Source organism: Mesoplodon bidens (assembly GCF_964165515.1).
Source record: "Mesoplodon bidens genome assembly, chromosome: 17".
In the NCBI taxonomy this organism is placed as follows: Eukaryota; Metazoa; Chordata; class Mammalia; order Artiodactyla; family Ziphiidae; genus Mesoplodon; species Mesoplodon bidens.
Window position 1 is genome coordinate 73,487,031 of NC_138174.1, and position 24,492 is coordinate 73,511,522.

General features: G+C 38.0%; 1 protein-coding gene across 2 annotated transcripts in view; it reads right to left on the reverse strand.

Annotated features, from left to right (window-relative positions):
- NALF1 (NALCN channel auxiliary factor 1) overlaps positions 1–23,687 on the reverse strand; it is a 591,636-nt gene extending 567,949 nt beyond the window's left edge. For both annotated transcript variants that reach the window (XM_081214841.1, XM_081214842.1), the window contains exon 1: positions 22,184–23,687. In XM_081214841.1, the coding sequence (XP_081070967.1) occupies positions 22,184–23,083 (900 nt within the window). In that variant the 5' untranslated portion in view covers positions 23,084–23,687. The remainder of the gene's footprint in view (positions 1–22,183) is intronic.
- Positions 23,688–24,492: the final 805 nt, after the last annotated feature.

The following is a 24,492-nucleotide window of genomic DNA, read 5'->3' on the forward strand; positions in this document are numbered from 1 at the left end:
TTCAATCTTATTTAAAGAATATTCAACAATAACTATAACTGAATTCAACATTCAGCACTTCTCACTGCAGACTAGTTCTTCATACTCCATCTTCTTTTCATTCATCACAAACCATTAAAATACCTTCAGTCCCTTAATAAAGCTAATCATAATACAGTAATTATATGAATCATGCTTTGATTTGAAGAAATCCAGCAACCACTGATAGTTTGACAATAGAATGAATATACTTTGAAATGAAGACATGGGTTTGCTTAACTTCTTTTTTCCTAATTCAAACAAGATTTTGACACTCTGATCCAACATGACTTCACCTAAAAACCATGCAGAAAAAGACTGTAGTTAAATTCTGCCTGATTTTAAGAGTGTAGCATAAGGATACGTGTTTCTGGGAGTCACAGCAGATTTGGCTACCCCACTTTTTTATGATTATGCAATTAAAATTAGATTTTCTCCAAATGGATAATATCCATTCAACAAATATTTAGTGAATAATTATGTACCAACTGTCCTGAAAGGATAAATAATAAAGACCTGGACCTAATTTTACATAGCACATTAATTCTAAGTCAATAATTATGCACATGAAAAATGAACAACTTGTATGTATGTAGTTTAAAAGTTCAGAATGTCCAAGAAGATGATTCCATTTATGGCAAAAGGAAAATCCAGAAATACTTTTTTAAATTCTTAATTTTGCACTAGTTTCTTTTACCACTTTGGCATGACCCAAGTCCAGAGGAAGGACTGTTAACTCCTTTCTCTCCTTTAAATACAAAGATGATGCTATCGGGTGGCATATGTTTGGACTCATTTTTCAAATAGTGACCCACTTCAGCTTCTTTAAACAACCAAAAGGTCTGGTCTGTGCAGTGACACAGGGATACCTGATGACAAAGAATGGGTGCAAGCTGAGGCAGGCAGAACGGTGGTAACATTAACCCCACCCTGTTTGCCCAAGTGCCAATCTAATTGCTCCTCCACACAAAACCATACCAGTTCCTCAATGAGGATAAATCCAGAAATTAGAGCACTATCTCCAAACTGTGTTCTCCATTTTCAATACTAAGCATTCTTCAATACTAAGCATATCTATTTAGATAATTTAACTTCATAAAACCACAGTGATATAAATGGGGAAATGTAATTGAGAATACCCTTTTAAATCTTGGGATTCTTTTAACTCCTGTGCTTTGGGGGAGAGGACTCCAAAACACTGCTCTACACATATCCCCACTCTACTTCTCCCACTCTGCAGAAAGTTAGAATTTGCTTTCAAACTACTTACATTTTAAAATTACATATGGAAAAGTCTCATCTATCCGTTATGTCAACTTTATCTCCACTATCATACCATCCAAAAGGATGCCACTAATATGGTAATCTTTGGAACACTTTCCTGAAAAAAACTTGGAAGATAATGGCAGAGTTGGATTTAATATACAATTTTTTAAAAAATACATTAAAAAGTACCAACCATAAGCAAAGTCCTGAAATATAAAAATATATCTTCTTTGAGCCCAGATTCTCTGCATTTTATCCTTACTATCTCTGGTAGACTGTATCACCACTTGACAAACACCCTAGTTTCCCCTCTACTCTGTTGAACACAGGAGTGGTAGTGTGACTTGCTTCAGTCAGTGAAACGTAGCTGTAAGTGGTATGTTTCACTTTTGAGCTGGACTTTTATGAACCAGATTATGGTACCCTGTCTCCTTTCCTTCTGCCACAAGACTGACAATGTTCTAAACAGTGACTGTTCTGTCAGACTGAACTCTGGATTGAAAATGTATAACAGAGGCACTGCCAATCCACAACGACATATATTATTAGCAAGAAAGAAATCTTTCGTAGATGTTATTGTTGTAAGTCACTGACATTTGGGGATGTTTATTAATTCACCATAACCTGACCTATCCTGACTGATACAGCCTTCTCACCTTCCAAGTCTGACTCAGTACTCCCAATCCTACCCCAGGTATATTTTTCCTCTCCCTAAAAAAAGACCATACAGTAAGCAAGAAATGGAAAACCATTTTACTCAAGTAAATGTATGGCAGTGTTAGGTATGAAGAATTTGAACTTTAATGAGGATGCAGGACTAAAGACAAAAAAAAAGCAGCTCCTAGAAGAGTATCTGCCATTCCAGAATGGTAAAAAGAAATAAGTATTCTAGTTGGATCAGAATAGTTGAAGAGAGATAGTTTCCAGACCTCTATTCATAAAGGCAGCTGCCCTAAAGTGCCTTCAAGTTTATTTCAGATCCCACTGCTGAAAACTTTAATCTGAATTCAGCATTATGGGCAGCATTCCAGACAAATGAGATTTATACAGATGACTAAATAGGCATATGCAATTACTCTATTGGTCTAAACAAGTCAATCTTATTATGGAATTATAGGTCACCATTTAGAAACTACAGGTTCTAAAATTCATTAATTTACCCTAAAAATACATTTTAGGAAACGGACTGTATTCATCTAAAGCAATTATGTGACATTTATCATTCTATAATTATAGCAAATCTCTTAAATTAAAAAAAAATATTATAAAGAAAATTTAAATTAGATTTTTTTTAAAATTTTTATTGGAGTATAGTTGCTTTACAATGTTGACTTTACACAAAAACAATTTTGGAAGAAATAAGAAGGCTTGAAAATGACCACTTTCAATTTCTTTAATTAAAATTCCATTTTCTCTATGCAGAATCAAGCCTAATAAAATTTTACTTACATATGTCCCTGCAATAAAACACATTTGTACTTAATAATGCTGATGAAATCCTACATTAATAGTTAAATATTTATCAAATATTGACTTAGTGACAAAACAAAAATGAAGATGTATCTTGCCTGAGGTGATTTAAAAATACATGAAATTGTCTCTGCTTATCTAAAGAATAATATCTTTGAAGGACCTTTAACAGTAATGGATGTGCAAACAGTCTCTAATGTGCCCACAATTCATTGTCCTGGTCTTCATGTCCTCGGGTAGCCTCCTCCCCTTGAGTGTGGTTGGGACTTGCTTCCAAAGAATAAAACAGGGCAAGGGTGATGGTTGTCATTTTCATGACAACATTACAAAAGACTGTAACATTCGTCTTGCTGAGAAACCTTCCCCTTTGCTGTCTTTCAAGAAGCAAGATGTCAGGTTGTGAGCTACCCTAGGGAGGGCCACTTGGCAAAGAACCAAGGGCAGCCAGCAGCCAGCCAATGGGCAGTAAGTATCCCAGATCCTCAGTTCCACAGTCTGCAAAGGCATGAATTCCACCAACAATCCTGTGGGTTTGGAATCTGATCTTTCCCTAGTAAAGACTCAGTCGAGACCCCAGCCCTGGCCCACACATTGATTGTAGCCTTGCTGAGGACATATCAAAGCCATGCCAGACTCTGACCCACAGATATTGTGAGATAATAAACGTACATTGCTTTAAATCTCTACATTTGTGGTAATTTGTTACAGAGCAATAGATAACTAATACAATGGAATTCTCTGCTTTGGGGGTTGTTTTTTTTTCATTTGTTTGCAAAGTAAAAAAAAAGAAAAAAAACTCAAGCTGCTTCACTTCGATCTAAACTTTAAAAAGAAGTCAAATATAATATCTCATTTTTGAAATTACCCATGAAAACTGGCAACCACTCTGTTGAATAAAATGTTTAGCAGATTACTCAAAAAACTGATGGGTTCTTTCCTTCATGATGATTGTTTGCCTCTCCCTATTCTACCCAACGTTTAGATAATGCCACTTGCTCCTGATTATACCTTGCCTGGCTTTCTTTCTTGATTTCTGGCCTTTAATTCTACAGTGACTGCTTTGGTCATCTGATTTGAAGAAAGTTTGTTATTAATCAGTCAACAACCCAAGTATAGGGAAAATAATTGATGAAAATCTACTTCTCTGTCTTTGTAAATATAAATTTTACTTTTTAATTTTAATTTGATTCGTGGGTAGGCAGCAAAGCTATGCCCAAAGTTGGAGGACAATTTTCCTCTCTGTTAAGATCATAATAGTTCACAGTTAGCACCTAGTGTTAGTGATAGACCAAGTTATTTAATTCTCTGAAGTAGGTCTGATAATTATCCCCATTTTGCAGAAACATAAACAAAGGGCACAAGACTTTTAATTAAAGCTCTTAACAATTATCTTATATTTGCTTTCTATTACATTGCTATGGTATAGACGCAGTCCTGATTTTCAAAGATTACAGATTATTGGAAAGAAAGAAAGTCGGAAATCACTGAAAACATTAGCTTGAAGACAATTTCTAGCAACATGTGGATGATTTACATGATAAGTCCATAATATTGATTTTGTACATATGTACTAGTCCATTTGTTTCTCCTGTTAGATTCTGAGACTACTCTTAAAAAGCTAGGAGTGGGCTTCCCTGGTGGCGCAGTGGTTGAGAGTCCGCCTGCCGATGCAGGGGACACGGGTTCGTGCCCCGGTCCGGGAGGATCCCACATGCGGTGGAGCAGCTGGGCCTGTGAGCCATGGCCGCTGAGCCTGCGCGTCCGGAGCCTGTGCTCCACAACGGGAGAGGCCAGAGCAGTGAGAGGCCTGCGTACCACAAAAAAAAAAAAAAAAAAAAAGCTAGGAGTTATGTCTTATTCATATTTTTTGTCTAATCACTTGTAAAGAAGAAAAGAAAGAAGAAAATGAGCTTGTGTTGGTTAAAAAACATTGTCATGATTCTTTGATGCTTCTACAACTGAGAGGTGTGAGCATGTCCTCTCTCTGAATCTGGTTATGCTTGTGACTGCTTTATTAAAAAGATCAGGGCAGAAGTGATGCTCTGTGACTTCCAAGGCAGGTGATAAAAGGTTATGCAGTTTATTTCTTGTTTGCTGGGACATGCATTCTTGAAGCTTTGAGCTGTTCTTTAAGGCAGTCAGTGAAGCCAAGACCACCATACAGTAAGGAAGCCCAAGCCACATAGAAAGGCCATGAGTAGGCTTTCTCGTAGACAGTCTCGACTGAGTCCAGCCTTTGAACTGTCCCAGGCCAGGTGCCATACATGTGAGTAAAGTCTCCAGATGAGCCCAATGCCCAGCCATTTAAGGCACCTGGAGCCCTTCAAATGTTCTCAAAGCACCAGATACTTTGGAGGACAGAAAAGCTTTCCCCATTATGCCATGTCTGATTTCCTGATCCACAGAATGCTAGACTGTAATAAAACAGTTGTTGTTTTATACTACATTTTAGTGGTTTGTTATGCAACAGATAATAGGACAGTGTTCAATAACAGCTTGCTGAATGATTGATTCTCCATTAGGTTAGAGGTTCCACTGAGTAAAACTAATGAAAATTGAAATAAAAGAAACCTATGTGGCCTCACGTACCTTACTGAATTCTTTCCCTCTCTGGTTAGCAATGCTGGTAAGCAGTTTCTTGAAGTTGTTCTTATGACATTTTCTCCTGCCAGTTCATTTAATTCATTTAGTAGCCAATATTCATGCATGGACTCTTGCACCCAATTCATCATCTGAGAAGTTTTGACATGCATGATGTTAAGCAGATTAACAATGCCTATGAGCAAGCTGTGTACAATACAACTGAAAAGATTCAGTTTGAGGCTGCATATGAACAGTGTCATGGAAAGATATACAGCAGAGTCCTCTCCAAAGAGCTTCTTACTTCTTTCATTGGGTTATACTAATGTGTTTCACTGTGTGTCCATATGTGGCAAGTTAAATGGAAATTAGTATAACTGTCCAAATAGATAAAGTACCAAATATATTTGCTGAAATTTTTGAGGGAAGAGCAATTTTAAGGCCGTGTTATCTGGAATATTCAGTTGAAATCCTCATGCTTTGATTTTTTTTAAATTAAGGAATTATAGTGAACTAGTCCACTTGAAATTGAATAATTTACTCTGCATTTATAACTTTAATTGTTTTCAAGTGGGTGATTATTATGATATTCTCTCTCAGCCACAGAGTTTTTAACTGTTCTTTAGGAAAAAACAGTTACATTTTCACTCACATGTTAAAATCACCACCTCTTGTATCATCCACCTACTAGCCATATCTTTGGAATATTCTAAACATCATTTGAACAAATTTTCACATTCAATTTATCTGGAATATTTTGGGAAGAATTAAAGGCCAGAAATCAAGAAAGAAGCCCAGGCATGGTATAATCAGGAGCAAGTGGCATTATCTAAACGTCGGGTAGAACAGGGAGAGGCAAACAAGCATCATGAAGGAAAGAACCCATCAGTTTTCTCAGTAATTTACTAAACATTTTATTCAACAGAGTGGTTGTCAGTTTTCATAAGTAATTTCAAAAATGAGACGATATTATATTCGACTTCTTTTTAAAGTTTTAGTTGAAGTGAAGCAGCTTGAGTGTTTTTTTTTTTGCTTTGCAAACAAACGAACAAAAAAACAAAAAACAACCCCCAAAGTAGTGAACATTTTCCTCCCTGTAGGCCATTGATTTGCTTTTAAAAAACTTTTTAATTATGAAAAAATTTAAACATATAGAAAAGTTGAAAGACTAATAACTAACACTCATATAACCATAACCTAGATTTGGCAAATGTTTCCATAATTACACTTATATTTTCTGCCTAAACCATATCAAAGTAAGCTGCAGATGTCACAACACTCTCCTTAAGTGGAAAGTGATATTTTAAAACATTTGTCTGTGGATTATTTGAATTTTTGGAACTATCTGACCTGTCCAGGTGATTTCTCAGATGAAATCAACATTGTAAAGTTATAATATCTTTCCAGTCTCTTAAACATCATGAACTTATCAGCAGAACCAAACAGTGATATATTTTTCTAAAGCCTTCTAAATTTGGAAAAAGACATTGAATTTTTTTAAAAATTGCTTTTCTGGAAAGGTTCAGAGATGAATAGCTACTTCTTTCTTTAAGTGGTCAGATTAAGGAAACACACATCCCCACTGCAAGCTATGGAATAATTACACTGCTATTTATTACTTTTCAAACCCATAATTACCCATAAAGAAGCATGTAGAAATAAAATACTGAGTTTATATTTAACATATAAAAAGCTCTGTTGTTCAGCAACAAAGATATCAAGCACCGTATTTTATAAAATTGGTATTTTGTAATTATTTGACTTAGGGCCAACTGTTTTTTTAAGAGGGAAACAATGAACTTCTCATAAGCAAGTTAGAAGGAACAATTTCAGGTTGAAATTGCAACACTGCCCTGATTTCAAATCTCTGCATGAAATCTAATTTTCATTTATAGGCTGAAAGTGAGACCATGTGAAAAGAAAAATTTGTTACCAAGTTGTTGTTTTTTTTTTTTTTTCAGTAGCAGATTATGAACACAAGAGTTTTTGGATTAAGAGATTTACATGCCTTTTAATCTCGTTCTCATAAACATGTACCTAGAAAAAGAAAATCAAATATTCTTTTTGATTTTTGCTCACATTCTTTCCTTCGCTTGCTTTAGTAAACATGCTGTTTATATATAAATTTCTTACACTTTTTTTCACATCCATATGTGAGTCACACATGATGAAGCACCTGATTATTTATTCCTTTTTAAACTAGGTGCACTGTGGGATATCTTTTATCTCAGTGCCTAAATTACTATTGCCATATAATAATAGTGCTCAAATTATCTAAGAACAGCTTCCACTAAAGATCTATTTTTAAAAGGAAATATTCATTTGTCCTTATACTGTTTTTTTCCTATAGAGCACACAAAAATTGTATGACATAGTGCATTCCCAGAGACAATGATCACAAATTAAGTTATTAAAATGTTCTTTATGAAGCATCCTTTAATACATCTGGATGGCAATTATCATATCCTTTGCAAATAATCACTGTGATCCATTCTGAGAAAATGCATGTGTTCTCTTCAGTGCTGACACTTCTTTGGTCCTTATGATTCACCTGCTCATTCCACAACAAGCATCGACCAGCAGCCCTGAGAATGTCCCTTCACCATTAATTGGAGAAGTCAGAGGAACTGAGTTGAACAGCCCCTTGGGAAATTCTCTTTAATAACTTACCACATTAAATTCATCATATATTGTTACGGTAGGAAAAAAAAAAAAAAAACAGTAGAATAGGAATAGGCTCAAGGCCGTACAAAATAGCCCAGAATGGAGACAGCATTACACAGACAAAAGTAAATTCATGACAATCGATCACAGGTAGGAAATGGTGACTCTCATTAATCATTGTGTGCTTCCCTCGGTCTATCTGCAGCACCTTCATCTGGTCCCATGTATGTCAAATGTCCGGCCATTAAGATAAATTAATATATTTGGATGAAGATAGAATGTTTCTCCCTAAACAATATCTATCATGAGTTAACTTTTCTACAGTTCACCTACAACAAAATCTAGTCTTGATTTGAAAAAAAAAAAAAAAAGTAAATTGTTGGGTTCCTTTAGCTATATAGTTTTCAGTTTATTAATGTAATCAAGTTGTTAAAGAAATGCAAATTTGCACTGCTTAGCTTTTGCATTTATCTGTTTAAAGCGTATACTGTGAGAAACTTAAACATCCATCCAATTAGAGTGTAATACTGGAGAAGCTGTAACAGTGAACCAAGTGATCAGTGAACTCAGTCATGCACTTTTGAGGTGCTGCCTGTCTGGACAGTGCGACTGGGGCAAAGCCTGACCTCTTCATCCATGTTAAGAATTACTCCTGTATGTAGGGCCTTTTAAAATCTCTACCTTTATGAAATAATTGAGGACCATCAAAAATCAACCCCACTATCTTTGGGGAACCATTTTAGATTTTTGTTATGAAAAGATCAAGCACTTAATATAATGTATGAAATGTAAAATTACAAATTTAATACATAAATATTCATATGGATTTTTGTTAATTTTCCCTAGATTTTGAAGTTATTTGGAAATGAGAAATTTATTTCTCAAAGACTAAATAAACAAATAAGAGTCGGGGTACTGGGTACTCTTTTAAAAGGTTTGCTTTTGCCAAAAAAAATAGATAAATAGCTGCTTTGACTCCTTGTAGGTGAAAGAGCACATACAAAGTGCTATTTTATTGGCCTGTTTTATCCATTAAGTCATAAGAACAAAATATATCAAGTACCTAAAGACTGAATCAATTATTTTAATAATCTTAAAGAGCCAGTCAATCGAATAGAGAAATCAAGTCCATGGCTGAGCAGTTATAACTATGACAGCTGAAAATAATCTATATTCGTCAGTGAAGCAAACTATGTTGACAAGGATTTTGTTTACTCAGACTTGAATTCCATCCTACTGGAATTTTCAGATACATTGAATAAAAATGAACATTTAGTTTAAAAAGTCTAAACTGAAATGATAGGAAAGGGTTCATTTTTTCATAAGAGACTCTTAAAATTTCAATATGTATTTAGAAATCCTTAGGACAAATAGAACATACCTGAAATCTGCCATTTCTTTGCCAACCCTCTACAAAGCTGTCAGGTATAAAAACCCACAGCTCCACTGACAGCAAGATCATTTGCATTTGCAGGTAGTCTTTTTTCCCATTATTTCACCTAGACTTTGCATTGAAGCCACTGCCTCGAAAAGCACGGGGGTGGGGGTGGGCCACACCTCCTTACCCAATGGCCCATAGTGACCAGTCCAGTCTTCACTATGCCGAAGGAGAGATTCTGTTTTTAAATGGCTTAGGATTCAGATTTACCTTTTTAAAAACACTTGCTTCTCTTCAGACAGTCTCTCACTGCTTATCTAGAGTCATAGTGACTCCCAAGATAAAATATGTCACCAGTGCCTTTTTAAATGCCTCTATGGAAACTAAATCCAAGATCTCTACACTAGGACAGCTCTGAACAGAAACCAACAACTGGATTAGAAGGACAAACTTGTCAATGTTTTCTACCAGCTCAGTGTCTAACAGTAAAGAGAGCAGAGTATGCCTTGCAGTGTGACGCCCCCCTCTCTTCTCAGAGTAGCTTGGACTGAAAAGACGACAACTCTACCTACCAGCTTCATTTTTTTTTTTATTACACACTTGCTCTGTTTCTTCTCTCAGTGACTCCTCAACCTGGATATATAAGTATCCCCATCTTACAGGACTGATGGAACAGCCATTTGAATCTAGGCGTTCCTGACTTTTAGACCCATGCTCTTTTCCTACACCAAGCTGCTGCAACAGAAAAACTGGATGAAGTGAGTTACATTTTCTTTCATGTGCCAAAGAACTTTATATTCTATCCACTCCTGCTGTCACCCACCCACATTCTCCCCCTAAAATTTTTTTTAAAGAACTAGACATGAGCAGTGATTTGTGACAGAGTGAACAGGATATTATAACAGTAAAGTCAGGGCCATGAGATTAAGAGCCAGATATTACTGGTTTGAGTTCGGTCTACGCCACACTTGCCTGTGAGAACTTCGGCACATTTCTTACCTTCTCTAAGCCTTAGTTAACCCATTTGTTGAAGAAAGCTAATTTTGCCCATAATGGTGGATTGTTGTGGGGATTAAATAAGATAAGGATGCTAAAGTTATCGTGTAGAACTTGTTTATTTTAAAAACATAATGTGTACAATTCCACAAGAATGGGAATTTTATACAGTGGTTTTAATTACTAGTGATAATGTCCCCACAGAAACTGTATGTGGGGTGAATCCACGTGTGACAAGAAGTGCTGCAAGACCAATGGAGGAAGGCCACACCCACTTCCCTTCAGATCTGACCATGTCGTTGAGTCTTGCTTTGCTCAAAAGGTCATTTGAGAGTTTATAAAAGTGATTGATGTGTTTGTGATTAGGAGAGAAGAATGAGTATTTATTCTTGTTATCAGCAATAACAAAAAATTTACTTAGAGATTAGTCCAGCTCAATTCCTATATTTCTTCAGGATACGCCCATGTATTTGATTCATTCTTTTTAAAAATTATCCAGGTTGACAACAATATGAATGGGAACCAGAGAAATAATTTAAAGTTGAAGTCGTCAAGACTTCCTTTTTTGAAAGCAAAGAACTATTACTATGAGCGAGGTGTGAGGCAAAGAATATAGTGCATCTCACTGTGCAAAGTTACCACTTCTGGGTGCCTCATCTTATGCCAAAGGGTGTTAGACAGAATATTTAAAATCTTATGGCCAACCTGCAACACATAGGTAAGATGCCCTCTAGGGTCATGGCAGATAGCTCCCATCCTATTTGTACACCTTCTGTAGCAATGTGCACCTGATTTCTCCAGACAGATTGTTCCATTTTATCCTTTAACAGAACATTCTCTCTTATGTAGAGGAGAGATATTTCTAAAACACCTGCTTATAGAGCCTCATCCTTACCCCTAGACCAAAACTAAGTACTAGATAATAAGACTCCCCTTCCACATGACAAGTTTTATCAAATTAAAGAGCCTCGCTATGTCTCCCTGCGTCTTCTCTTTCTCAGGGCAATCATGTTCCCATTCGTGGGGCACAGCTTACAGTCTTTTATTCTAGCCCATACAGTCTTGCGTATCTTGGCACCTGCCACGTTTGCCTTGTCTGCTAGCTCTAGCTCAAATGCCGAGGCAATCTTTTACTCTACTTCCTCTCCCTCCCCAATCAATAAACTTACTAAGTATGGCCGAGTGCATAACTTCCGGGGGAAGAGCGGAAAATAACATGGACAACCAAAACAAAACACAAAGCCAGGGAGCTAGTGGGTAGAGCAGAGGGCTCCAACATTTAAAATGAAACTTGGAGGCACATGAGACTTTGCAATGCCTGACAGACTACAAAACAAAGAATTTCCCCCAAGACTATTTTCACCCAGAGGTTTCCAGGAGATGGAGAGTCATTACAATGGTTTCTCCACTTGTCCTCCCCAAAAGGTTTGTACACAAAGGGGCTCAAGTTTCTTTGCAGCAGTCTAAGAGGATCCACTCGGTCTACAACCCAGCGCATGTTAATTTTTAATCTGAAATAACAGGGGGAAAAAAGTCAAGCTTTAGGAATGAAACATTTTCACCCTAGCTGAATTTTTGTTTTCTGTTTCACTCTAAAGAATCACCATTAGTCACCTTTCTAGAGAAGCAGAAGGAATGTAGATGTAATAAAACTGAGAATTTTACCGTGCAGAATGCAAAGTCTGCTTATAAAACTCTCGTAAATGAGTGGTGCTTACCAGAAAACTTATATGAGATCTCAAGTGAAGCAATTTTACTGATTTTCCCATGGCTTCTGTTTTAATGAATTGCTACCATTTATTGGGCATCATCAAGCCCTAGGTTAGGTACTTTAATCTGCATGGGAGTCTCTTGATTTCTCCCCATAACTGTCTTATGAAAGAGATGCTAGAATCCCTACTTTAAGTTGGATGATGTCATATAACTAATAAGTGATGAAACTTGGAGTTGAACCCAGTTTTCCTCAATACTTCTTTTAACCATTTTACTATACTTCTCTGTTAGGTTTAAAATTAATTTCTATTTTTATTTTTTAAGTTAATTTCTATTTTTAGAACTTTCTATCAAACATATCAATATTTTTTAAGAAAACATATAACAAGATAGCCATATTTAATTCCATGGACTCCCTAAATATGTCATTGAACCCCAGGGCAGCACATTCCTAAAGAAAATAGTTTGCAGTAACACACATGATATAATTATTTATGATCTCATATTTACAGCCAGTAACTATTTTATACTATTTGAAAATGAATATTCTACTTTAGTTAAGCATATTCAGGATAATAATTGTGCTTATTGTCTGAAATCCTGAAATTAAAGCATTGTTCCTGTTTAAAATATAAACAACAAAACAAAGGATCTTAGATGCACAGCACAATGTACAAGATAAAACCTCCCTCCTCCCCAAGAGTAAGCAACAGGTCAGAGCCCAGCATCTCTTCTTTGGGATCTGGTGCCTTCACTCATTTTTTCTGAAAGTGGTACTTTCAATATCGTACTCCCATCTGGGTCCTAGATCAAAAGCTACAAATATTCTCATGTTTATTTCATCATAAAAGATTTATTTCTTTAAACTCTCATCTTCCCACCTATGTCATTTTATTTTCCTTTTCACGGCTGAACTTAATGAAGAACAGTTTGGACTAGTTCTTATTTCCTCCACTCCAACTCATTCCTTAATCCATCACAATTTGACATCTCTTCCATCATTCTACGAAACTACTCTTACAAGGTCAATAAGACTTAACTGCCGAATGCAGTGACCTATTTCTAGGCTTCATCCTATATGTTCTTTCTGCAACATGACACTCCTGACTGACTCTGTATCTTTCTTAAAATGCTTCCCTGTATTGTTCAGGTCATCACGTGCTAATGATTTTCTCTCTCCTTTCCTTCTACCTCTGCCTCTCCCCCGCCACCCTCCTCCATTCTCTCTTCTGTTCTCATTCCCCCATTTTCACTCTCATTTCTTGTTTCTTCTCAGTCTCTATTCTTGGTCCCTTTTCTGCCCAAACCCTTTAATATTGCTCTTGCTCAGAATTCATCTTTGACATTCTCTCCAAGTAATCTGTTTTGTTCAATCATCTCATCTCTGCCCACAGCTTCCTGGATCAAACTACACAACGCGCAGAGAGTAAACTTCACAGCCAGAGGCCCTACTTACATGGTATACTATCTACTGGACATCTCCTGATGTCATTCTCTCCAAAAATGGACTCCTGTTTCTTTCACTAGTCTCAATCCCAACGTGTTCTTCCTCCTGTATTTCCTATCTCATTAGATGTATCCACATCCAGAGTCTCACCTTTTATAAAGCTTCTTTTTTTCCCTTGCATGTTTTTTTTAACATCTTTATTGGAGTATAATTGCTTTGCAATGCTGTTTTATTTTCTGCTGTATAACAAAGTGAATCAGCTATATGTACACCTACATCCCCACATCTCCTCCCTCTTGCGTCTCCCTCCCACCCTCCCTATCCCACCCCTCTAGGTGGACACAAAGCAGCGAGCTGATCTCCCTGTGCTATGCGGCTGCTTCCCACTAGCTGTCTATTTTACATTTGGGAGTGTATATATGTCCATGCCACTCTCTCACTTCGTCCCAGCTCACCCTTCCCCCTCCCCATGTCCTCAAATCCATTCTCTACATCTGCGTCTTTATTCTTGTCCTGCCCCTAGTTTCTTCAGAACCTTTATTTTCTTCTTCTTTTTTTTAGATTCCATATGTGTGTGTTAGCATACGGTATTTGTTTTTCTCTTTCTGACTTACTTCACTCTGTATGACAGTCTCTAGGTCCATCCACCTCATTACAAATAACTCAATTTCGTTTCTTTTTATGGCTAAGTAATATTCAAATCCTTCCTCTACACAGTAACTGGTAAATTTGAACTCAGAAAAGTCTCTTGAATCTTGTTTTCTTCTCCACTTCCATAGCCATCATAGTCATTTAGAATTTTCTGTCCATCATGGTAGCCACTAGCCACATAGGGCTATTTAAATTAAAACTAATTGAAATTAAGTATAATTTAAAATTTAGTTCCTGGCATCACTTCACCCTCCTCCAACCTATCACCACATTGCTGTCAGGGCTAAGTTTTGAGAAAAACAAACCATCCCAAGTAAATCACTTGATTAAAACTCCTCTCTGATATTTTATCACACAGAGAATGAAGTTCAAAAAGACTTGGCACGGGATACATGGTTCTTCACAACTGAGCACTACCATCTTTCCAAGGTATTTCCTACAGCCCTTGCCACATACCTTACTCAACGTATGAGTGGAACTATGTCCCCCAAAATTCATACGTTGAAGCCCTGACCCCCCAATGTGACTATATTTGGAGATAAGGCTTATAAGAAGCTAATAAAGGTTAGATAAATGTTAAGATTCCTAAGTGTTATAGATGTCAGGCAACGTGTACACAATTCTCAACTAATAAACTCAACATCTTTTAAAACAATATGGCAAAAATTGGACTGTTGTTTAAAAATTATAAACAGAAAGTGATTGTATCTTATCTAACATGAATTCAGTGCAGGAACTATCACAGATTTCCGAAGTTCACTTCCTTCCCTGCAAAGCTGTACATTTATCCTTTCTCTGCTCCACTCGAAAAACAAGAGCAGAAGTCTAAGCGCTCTGCTGATCGTCACACCATTTATTCATATTCATATCTCCCTCTAAGACTTCGCAGTGATGAACCAGGAATTCCTGGCCATTCATTCCAGCTGTCTAGGGCTCCAAAATTTCTGTCATCTTAGCTCTCTGTATCATCTATAAAATGTTTTTAATGATAAAATAAAAAGAAGTATATATGGTGACGTTTTTAATAGGTGTTAAATCTATTTGTGGGTTATTCTTATCTCTTCACTCTTTGGTATGATTGTAATGATCATAACGAAGGGGAAAAAGAAAATAATGATCAAGTGAGGAAGTGAACTTGATCTTTAACACTACCAGCTATTTGACCTTGGAACAGTTAACTTTATGTCCTCGCTTTACTCATCTGTAAAATATGTGATAGTACTTACCTCATAAAGATGACGTGACTATTAAATGAATTAGACTAGTTTCTGACTTCTAATAAACTCTAAAGCTTGTTAGCTACTACTGAAGCTCGTTCCAGCACTTAAATTTCTGAGTGATTCAACTCACTTTCTGAGAAAACTAATAACACATTGTCACGATCATCCATTTAAATCTTAGTTCAGTTTTCTTTTCAAAGAAACTAAGTCAGTGATAGTTCAGTAGGAAAGAGACTGATCATTTTTGATGTCAGTAGAGATGCAGAGAAGTAAGACTTCTGAACTTCGGGTTTCCTATGGGACACAGGCCCTGCAAGTGAAGCTTCCAGACACCAGGAGAGGATTCAGCCAGATGAGAGCAAGAAGGCACGCTGACAGGAAGAAGAGGAGACCAAGGGGTGAAGATTCAGAGTTTTGAGCAGAGCCCAATTTCCTTCTCAAGCAGGGCAGAACAGCTGACATATAAAATCCCAAAGTATTTCCAAAGAAGTAATTATTGCATTCACCCGTCACGCACACATGTAGATACACTACTGCTGCTGCTAAGATCGATAACACTATTTAAACACGTAGTAAACTTGTATTTTTTGCAGGATATTTTTCTTTTCACCACCTGTGGTAACATCTACAACTTTTCTTTTTAAATAAATGACTGTGTGTAGAAACAGACTACCAAGGGAGAGGAAAAATCAACTATTACCCTTTAACACTTTAAACACCCAAGAAGTAAAATATTTTCATGCATTCTACTACAATACATAGTATAAGTCATTAACTATTTATTACCAAAGAAAGGCAGATGTTAACTCGTTTCCAGTTTTAAAGAATCAGAGTAAATTAAAACATTTTATTACTATAATTTCATGATTTGGATTGTAAGGTTTAATTGCTTATTAATTTAAGGTAAAACTTAAATTTAGTGTTTCACAGCATCTTGTAATGTAAACTTTAAAAAAATATGACTATGTTACAATCACTTCAAAAGAGAACAATGATAAGATCTCTCTAAAATGAATTCCTAAATTAGGTGTGGTAGTATTCTGTGCCTACTTAGCAACTTGTATCTTCAAAACACTATATGAATATCAACTAGTTATTCCAGTATGACAGAAATAAGTAAAAAAGGAAACATGGCTCATCATTACAATGTTAAAAGAAAAGTAAAAAAGGATTAGTCATTTCCTAGGTTTAATAAAGTGAACAGGTGAAGAAAGAATAAACCCGAACTATGTGAAATACTATGAAAAGCCAAAATGTTTTCTCTTAAAACCAACCCATACTTCTGAAAAATTCTAAATTTTAGCCATTTATATAATCTAAAATTAGAGACAAAAATAAGGAGGCTGAGGCGCCTCTAATCAAATAGTTGATCAGTCTCACAGAGACAATCATCCAATTTCTGCATTCATGTGCTCAGCGTATTAGTGAACACTAGTATAGTGACAGTTCTGGCTAAAAGACAGAAAATCCAAAGCCAAGAGGCCCATCCTTGACTCTGGTCCTCTCTGCATCCTTCTGCTTCTCTCCATGTTCTCTCCTGGTACATTCCTTAAACTTTGCACCCAGTTGGTTCACTTCTCATCTACTTCCTCAGTCCAGTCACTACCTATTTGCTCCCCTGTCCTCAGGCTATGTCCTACCTACTGCCTTTACCACTTTAAAAAAATTAAGTTGCTTTTTCATCAGTTGAACAAATGAGGTTATTATGTATTAATTACTGAGGCACAGGAGCTAAAAGGTCTTTCCACTTTGGTTGGCACTCAACTAGAACAGTGGTTCTCAACCTGGGCTGCACATCACCAGGGAAACTGGAAAATCCCAAGCTCATGACACAAGCCAGACCAATGAAATTAGAATCTCCTGGGGCTGGGGGTGTCTTCAAAGATTCCCAGGATATTCTAATGTGACCCCAAGGACCATTGATCTAGAGTAAATGTTTACTGATATTGAAGACACATCTCTTCAGTGTAAATCAATAGAAAGCATACAACAACATGATTGGAGCCTAGTCAATGTGAGGTCAACTTAGAAGATTAAGATTAAAAAGGAAATTGGGAATGGAAATGAAAGCAATAGGTCAGATAATTCAAACCAAAATAGTACTGTGTTTCAAATAGTTATCTGTATATTTGTTCTTTTATATTCAATCTAGTATGAAAATATATCTTAATGGATTATAATTTATTTGGGGGGGGGCATGAGACTGAGAAAATTATTTGATTTCCTTTCCTTCACATTTTAATTCACCTTGCATATGCAGACACCAATCTCATCTAATTAAAGTGATTAAAACCAAGGTATAACAGCAATTATTAAAACTTTGTGGTTATGCCCTATATAGCTACTAATTTGACCCAGTTACAAGTCCAAAGTTAAAAAAGAATAGTCATTCTCTGGTCTATAAAGCAACAGCATATAATATTGAGATAAAATTTGATAAAAATAGAATAAAATTAAGATAAAAATAAAACATATCATAAATCAGTAGTTATATACGGAGCAAAAACATGAAAATGAAAATCTGGGTTATAAGAACAGTTATGAAAGTGGCTTTGATACTATAAATGGCCTTATTAATGGTTAATGTGATCATCTGAAGGTTAGACTGTTTGATTTTACAGAGAAGCAATTCATCTATAAAAATATGATTTAAAAATAACACAGTGGTATAATATAAAAGAGATCTATTTGCAGACGTATTCCACACTCTGGACAGTGTCATAATATGTACAATAGCACTTAACCAAGTAAGAGCAAAATAATATTTTAGATTCAATATTTAAGTGGGAAGAATTGTTAGATATTTTATTTCCTTATAAAAACTATTTTTAAGAATCTATAGTATATGACATCAAAATAAATAAGGACTTAAAAATGCCTTTTTTTTAACTTGCACATTATGTAACCCAAATTCTATGTCCTCAAACTGGTTAATGTTTCTGAGTCATTTCTGCAAACAATACAGAAAGCCCTGAGTATCACGATTGTTATATATGCAGAACACTGGCAGAGTATTCTTTTGGTCATTGTCTGTTAAATAAAAATAGGCAATATAATTTGCTTTAATACAAAATTATAATATAAAAATGTAAGAATGCATAAATTCTTGATAGTATAAAGATTAGAATCTATTCTGAGAGAACTAAAATACAGATGATGCAGTGATTTATGTTAGAATTTAATCTCACACCCACTTTCCCTGACCATCTGTCTTAAGGAATAGTAAGTCAATAAAACTATCATTAACAAAAGTTTACCTGTAACATAGAAGTTTATATTCCCTAAATATCCCAGTTTTGTAATATGTAATTTCAAGAATGCTTAGGAGGTAAAGAATGGCATATTTAAGAAAACATCTTTATTTAAGTAAAAATTCAGGCATGTTAATAATATACATATGTAATTCTGTAGTTTAGAATAGTGTATTTTTTAATATTTCCAGCCAATTTGAAGATTTTCAGATTCTTATTGTATGTCAAAAACATTATTTTGAATAACACTACAAAATCCAGAGAAGAATTACTGTCAAATTTTTGCTACTTGATTTATGTAATATAGCAGCTTGAATGCTATAGTCTAAATGATACATGCAGAAGTTCTTGTTCTTTATTTTACTATAAGTTACTTCCTCGATAAAAGTGTATATTTACTTTAAAAATTAAACCAGCTATTTCTATGAATATTAAAAAATATTCTTGGGTGCAAATGATTCCTATTATATGTTGCAAACAAAGGTTCGCTAAAGAAAATCCAAGCTATATTTGATCTGCAACTACTATGGGCCCAAGACAATATGATTGGATTAGATCAATATTAAGGTGTTTTTTGTTTTGTTTTGTTTTCAGTATAATGGGCCAAAAGCCCTATAAATCAAGTACAATAAAAATTAAATTTAATCCATTTTAATTTTATATGTATATGGACTGTGGCATTTTTTTTAACAGGGGAGATTATAAAACTAGAGGGTAATAACATGACCTAACTTTTGAAAGTCAGAAATCACCGTATTAATCATTTAATTATATATGGGTATACCAGAGTTAATATATTGCTCCTAAAATATGGATTCTACTAATTTGTATAGCTAATATTACTGCATATATTCTCCTGTCTATAAATTTATAAATTAATAAACTATAAATTGGATTTTTTCATGAATATATTACCAATTCCAGAAATATAATGCATTTACTTTTAATGTAGCCTAAGACTTTGCTGTAAACCTTAAAATGTGGAAAATTTTGCACAGACTGTATCTTGAACATTGCTCCTGAAGATAGTCATTTCATAATTATAAGTATGCTTGAAATAAGTAAAAATGTTCAGAAAGAAACTCAGACACATTCTTCAAAGACTACAAGTAGCACTCTAAGCCATGTAATATACTTGGTATGTGGATGTGTTTGTGGTTTTGCAGAATCATAAAGAAGCTGTATATTAAGCTCAGGAGCTAATCAACAGATTTGTGAGTTATCAGCCAAGAACACCAAACACTGCCCCCCTCCAACCCCCAGCACCTAAAATCTGAAGCTGTGTGAGAACAGTTATCGTGGAATAAATGTTTCAAGTGTTTCCAGCTGACAAACAAACAACCAAGAAATAGCTATAAGGCATCACAAGTAATAAATCCTGTGTTGTGGAGATGAAAAACTCAAATGTCTGTGTTTACTTTTCAGTGTGAAGAAATGTTTCTAAAAAGGAGTTCAGATTTTTCTAATGTGCTTCTGTGTATACAGCTCACAACTACTACTTTATATGAGAACACAATCCAGAAGTAGTTCATAGCATTACACATTAATTTGACCTACACTGTACTTTATAGCTATGATGATATAAGTATAAAGTTGGTGATGATTTCAGGTCAAGAGGAAAATATACATTTATACATATTTAAAACTTGAATATTTAAACAAAAACGTATTTGCCAGACTTATTTGAAAATATGCTCTAGTATATTGACAATGTAGACTATCATTTAAATACTGAAACTATACAAATTGGAATTACTAGAAATTTCTATGAGAGTTTACAGTCAAGGAAGCAAGCAAATTCAAATTATTACAAGGGATCACTTTTAAACATAAATATACTGAAACCTTTGCAAGCTTTTTATTAGTAGTAGAATTAGCAGGCACATCAGTTTCCTTGCAATTCTGATGCAACGTATCTTGTCAAAATAAATAACTGCAATAAATAAACTATCATTCATTATTAACTTCTACCATTAAGATTAAGTTTAATTCCCAGGCATGACTTACAGGGGTATGGTTAAGAAAAATATGTAAAAAACCTTAAAAATCCATTTATCTAATGAAGTAGCATTCTAAATTAATGTTGTAAATGCAACATTATTATTTGCAAAGAAGGTATGTTTCTGGTCTTAAAGAATGTTGGCAAAACAAGTTTAGTTTTAGTTTAGCTTAGTTGTCAAAAGCACAACTAATCAATCCAAACTAAAATACAGCCCTTGAACTGTGTTCATTTTAAGTAGGTATCCCTTAGGCCAGTTCTCTTGTGAAAGCATCATAGAATCGTTTGATCCATACTGCCCCTGATTACGCTTTCTGAGTACAAAGCAAGTGAGGTCAAAAAGGGACATTTGCTGTGTTCCTTTGGAGAGGCTGGGGAAGTAATGAAGAGAAAGGTAGAGAGAGAGAATGTGGTGTGTTATTTATTTTGAAAAGCAATACTATTTTATTGCACTCTTTAAGAAATTACCTTTGGAACAAAACATTAAGGCTTACTGAGATTCTGTCATCATTTCTTCCCTACTAAAAGGTCACTGCAGTATCTCATCTTCAACAGAGCTCTGAGCAAATCTCATTTCAGCACCACGGACAGCAACACTTCTACTAGGACAACCGCCCATGGTTGCATTAGCCATTTCTTAAGAAAATTGCATACACTTCTTTGTGAATCAGCAAGGATTATAGCCATTATTATATTAATAGGAAGGGGTTAAAGGTAATATACGTTATTAATCAGTTCAGTATTTTTCATTCATAGATCAAGCATTTGCCAATTAGTACTGCTGGAGAGCATCCTGAAAATTCAAGCTAATTACATAAGGTGGCTGATAAAAAATCTAACATCGATCAGTTATCACCAGATACTTAATTAAAACTTTATACTCATAATGAGTCTCTGATCAACAACTATACAAGTTTCTAAGAGAAAACAGGAAACGTATGTGAGTAAATACGCTTAGGTAGGCCCACAGACTTTCCAAACAGCCAGAACTACCCCTGTAAAACAAGTAAAACACTTTTTTAGCTCTTCCTACATGAACAGCCACGAACACTTTCTCTTGTCCCCAACCAGCTGAATGATGTCACAGTCAGAGAGCTCACGTGTAAAGCCCATAAGCCAGACCATACATGCCTGTCTCAGACTATTCTGATTTTAGCTGCTGTCATCAGTATGCAATCCCATCACTGTCTTCCTAACAAGCTTCACTCAAATTCCATTAAAAAAAAAAAAAAAGGGCAACACAGTTTGAACCAACTCAGTTTGAACCAACTCCATAGCACTGGCTTTATTATCTTAGAAGACCAGGGTCTCCCTGACCTTCCCAGGATCCCAGAAGAAGGCACCAGTCCACCAGCAATCCACGGGATAGTCCCAAATCAAGCAGCAAGTCAAGCTCTTATAACCACAAAAACAACTGTGAAGTAACAAAAAAACCAGAGTCCAGAAAACATTTTAACACTCTAGAAGATGCCTCAGCCAAACACACACGGATATAAAAGCGCAAGGATGGGGAAAATCCAGTGTTCCTACCTTACAGTCCTCAGGACACGATTTCACCGAGTACTCCTCCGACTGTAAGTATTTATGGAGCACGCTTTCAAACTCTTCGTATTTCTCCTGAGCGTGGTGGTCGTAGTCTTGGTAAGCCTCGACGCACTGCCTGCAAGTGGTCATCTCGCCGCCCTCCTTGAGCACCACATCCAGACTGCAGTTCAAAGTGTTGGGACTGGACAACCCCGAGAACAACTCCCAAAGTGTGTAGGAATTACAAAATGAAAGGTAAAAATCCGACAAGTTCCAGAGCGGGGCTGGATGCGTGCCCCTCACCTGCTGCTCCTCCTCCCCGGCCGCCACCCCCCGACTCCAGTTCCTGGCGCACACGGCGTCCGCGCTCTCCACCGTGAAGCACTGGCCCGAGGAGGCGCCCTGGGGGTAACAGGTCTCCAGGCGCCACACGGGCTTGGCAGAGTTGCCCAGAATAAGAGCCTTGCCCCGGTTGTTTCTGCCTCGGCTGCCCCTGCCGCCACCGCCGTCTCCCGGGGAGGGGGGCAGGGTGGGGGACGAGGAGGCGGCGAGGAGTCTGTGTGCCTGGGCGGCGGGCGAGGACTCCCCCATGCTCGCCAGGAGCGCGGGCCAGGAGGGCTCCTGCTGCCGCTGCCGCTGCTGCTGCTGCTGCCGCTGCCGCTGCTGCTGCTGCTGCCGCTGCTGCTGCTGCTGCTCCTTGTCCCGGGTCCGGGTCAGCTTGGCCTCGGCGCAGAACCACAAGTGATCAGAGAGCAGGACTGTGAAAAACAAGAGAGATGCCAGAGACAGTCGCCATTTCTGAGCCCTCTCTGAATCGATGAACGGTTTCTCGTTCTCCCGGGGTGCCGCCAACCAGATTTTTAACCCGTCGTCATACTGCCGACACATCCAAGCACCCCTGGTCATATTTTGGGAACGCACAGCCCTGGCCGACTCCACCGTGAGGGCTCCTGTGCCGGTGTCACCACGATATGCATTGACTTAAAGGGTTTAATTTCCTTATCCCCTCCTCCCGTTTCTTCTCTCTCCCTCTCCCTCTCCCTCTCTCCCTCTCTCTCTCCCTCTTCTCTCTCTCTCTCTCGTTTTGCCTACATAAATATTACCAGGCTTTGGAGGAAGATATGACTTGCTTCCGACCTAATCATCAGCCGACCCCATCCTCTGTAGAGTGGGAAACAATAATGCAGAGAGAGAGGCGGAGAGGGAGGTGGGGGGGGGGAGAGAGAGACAGTCGGAGGCTGGGGCTGGCGGCCGGCGGTGAGCGGAGTGCAGGAGGTGATGGTGGAGGCGGCGGAGTGGCTGGCGCTGCCCCTCTCACCCAGGCACTGTCAGGGCGCGCGTCCCCATGGCCCCGCCGAGGACAGCCCTCTCTCGCCCGCCGGGGGCATGCCGCGTCTCCGCTGCCCGCTGGCGGCGACCAGAGCGCCTCCCCAGCTCCCTCCTCTCCTCCTCCTCCTGCTCCTACTTCTCGCTCTCTCTCCGCGAGTCCGGAGCTTGGGCCGCCGCCGCCGGCAGGGCTCTCCCTCCCCCCCACCCCCCACCCCGCGCTCCAACTGCCGCCGCCGCCGCCGCCGCCGCCGCCGCCGCAGGTCTGCCCGCGGGCGCAGCCGCCGCCGGGCTCCGACTGCTGACGCCGCCTCCCCCGGACCTCGGGGCCGAATCGCCGGGGCTGGGCCTCCGGAGAGCCACAGTCATCTTCAGTCCCCGGCTAAGTTGCCGCCATCTTCGTCCTGGAGAAACACTTTTTTGGGGGGGTAGCGCTGGGTTTTGCGTCATCTCCTCCCGCGCCGAGATGTCTCCATCCTGGCGCATTGGCACGGGGCTCGGCCGGGGCGGAGGAGGAGGGCGCGGACGCCGGGGTCCGGCGCGGGTGGGGGGTCTGCACTGCTGCGCTCCGACGCTCGCTCTTTCCCTTCCGCACACCCGTCCCCGCGTTTTGGGTTTCTTCTTACTGTTAGCACTGGGAAAAGTCAGAATGCGGACCGCAAGGTTGAGGACGCCTGCTAATTTCTTCAGCATCTCCCGCTCCCTCTCTGACTCCGGAAAAAGTCCGAGTTGCCGGCGGGTGGTTAGAGGCTTCTAGCGGGGCGAGGGTCTGGGTGTCACCTCCTTAACTAAAGAATAGTCGACTTCAAATGAAAGGTTGGGGGCATGACAGTGAACATGAATTGGCTGGCGGAGGTGGAGGAGGTGACATCTGATCCCTCTGCATGTGCCTCAGGATCCCTAGACAACTAGAGATCAACAGCTTTCCGTGCATCAAATCATCTTAAATGATTTTAGTATACGGAAGGGATATGTGTGCGCATCGACAA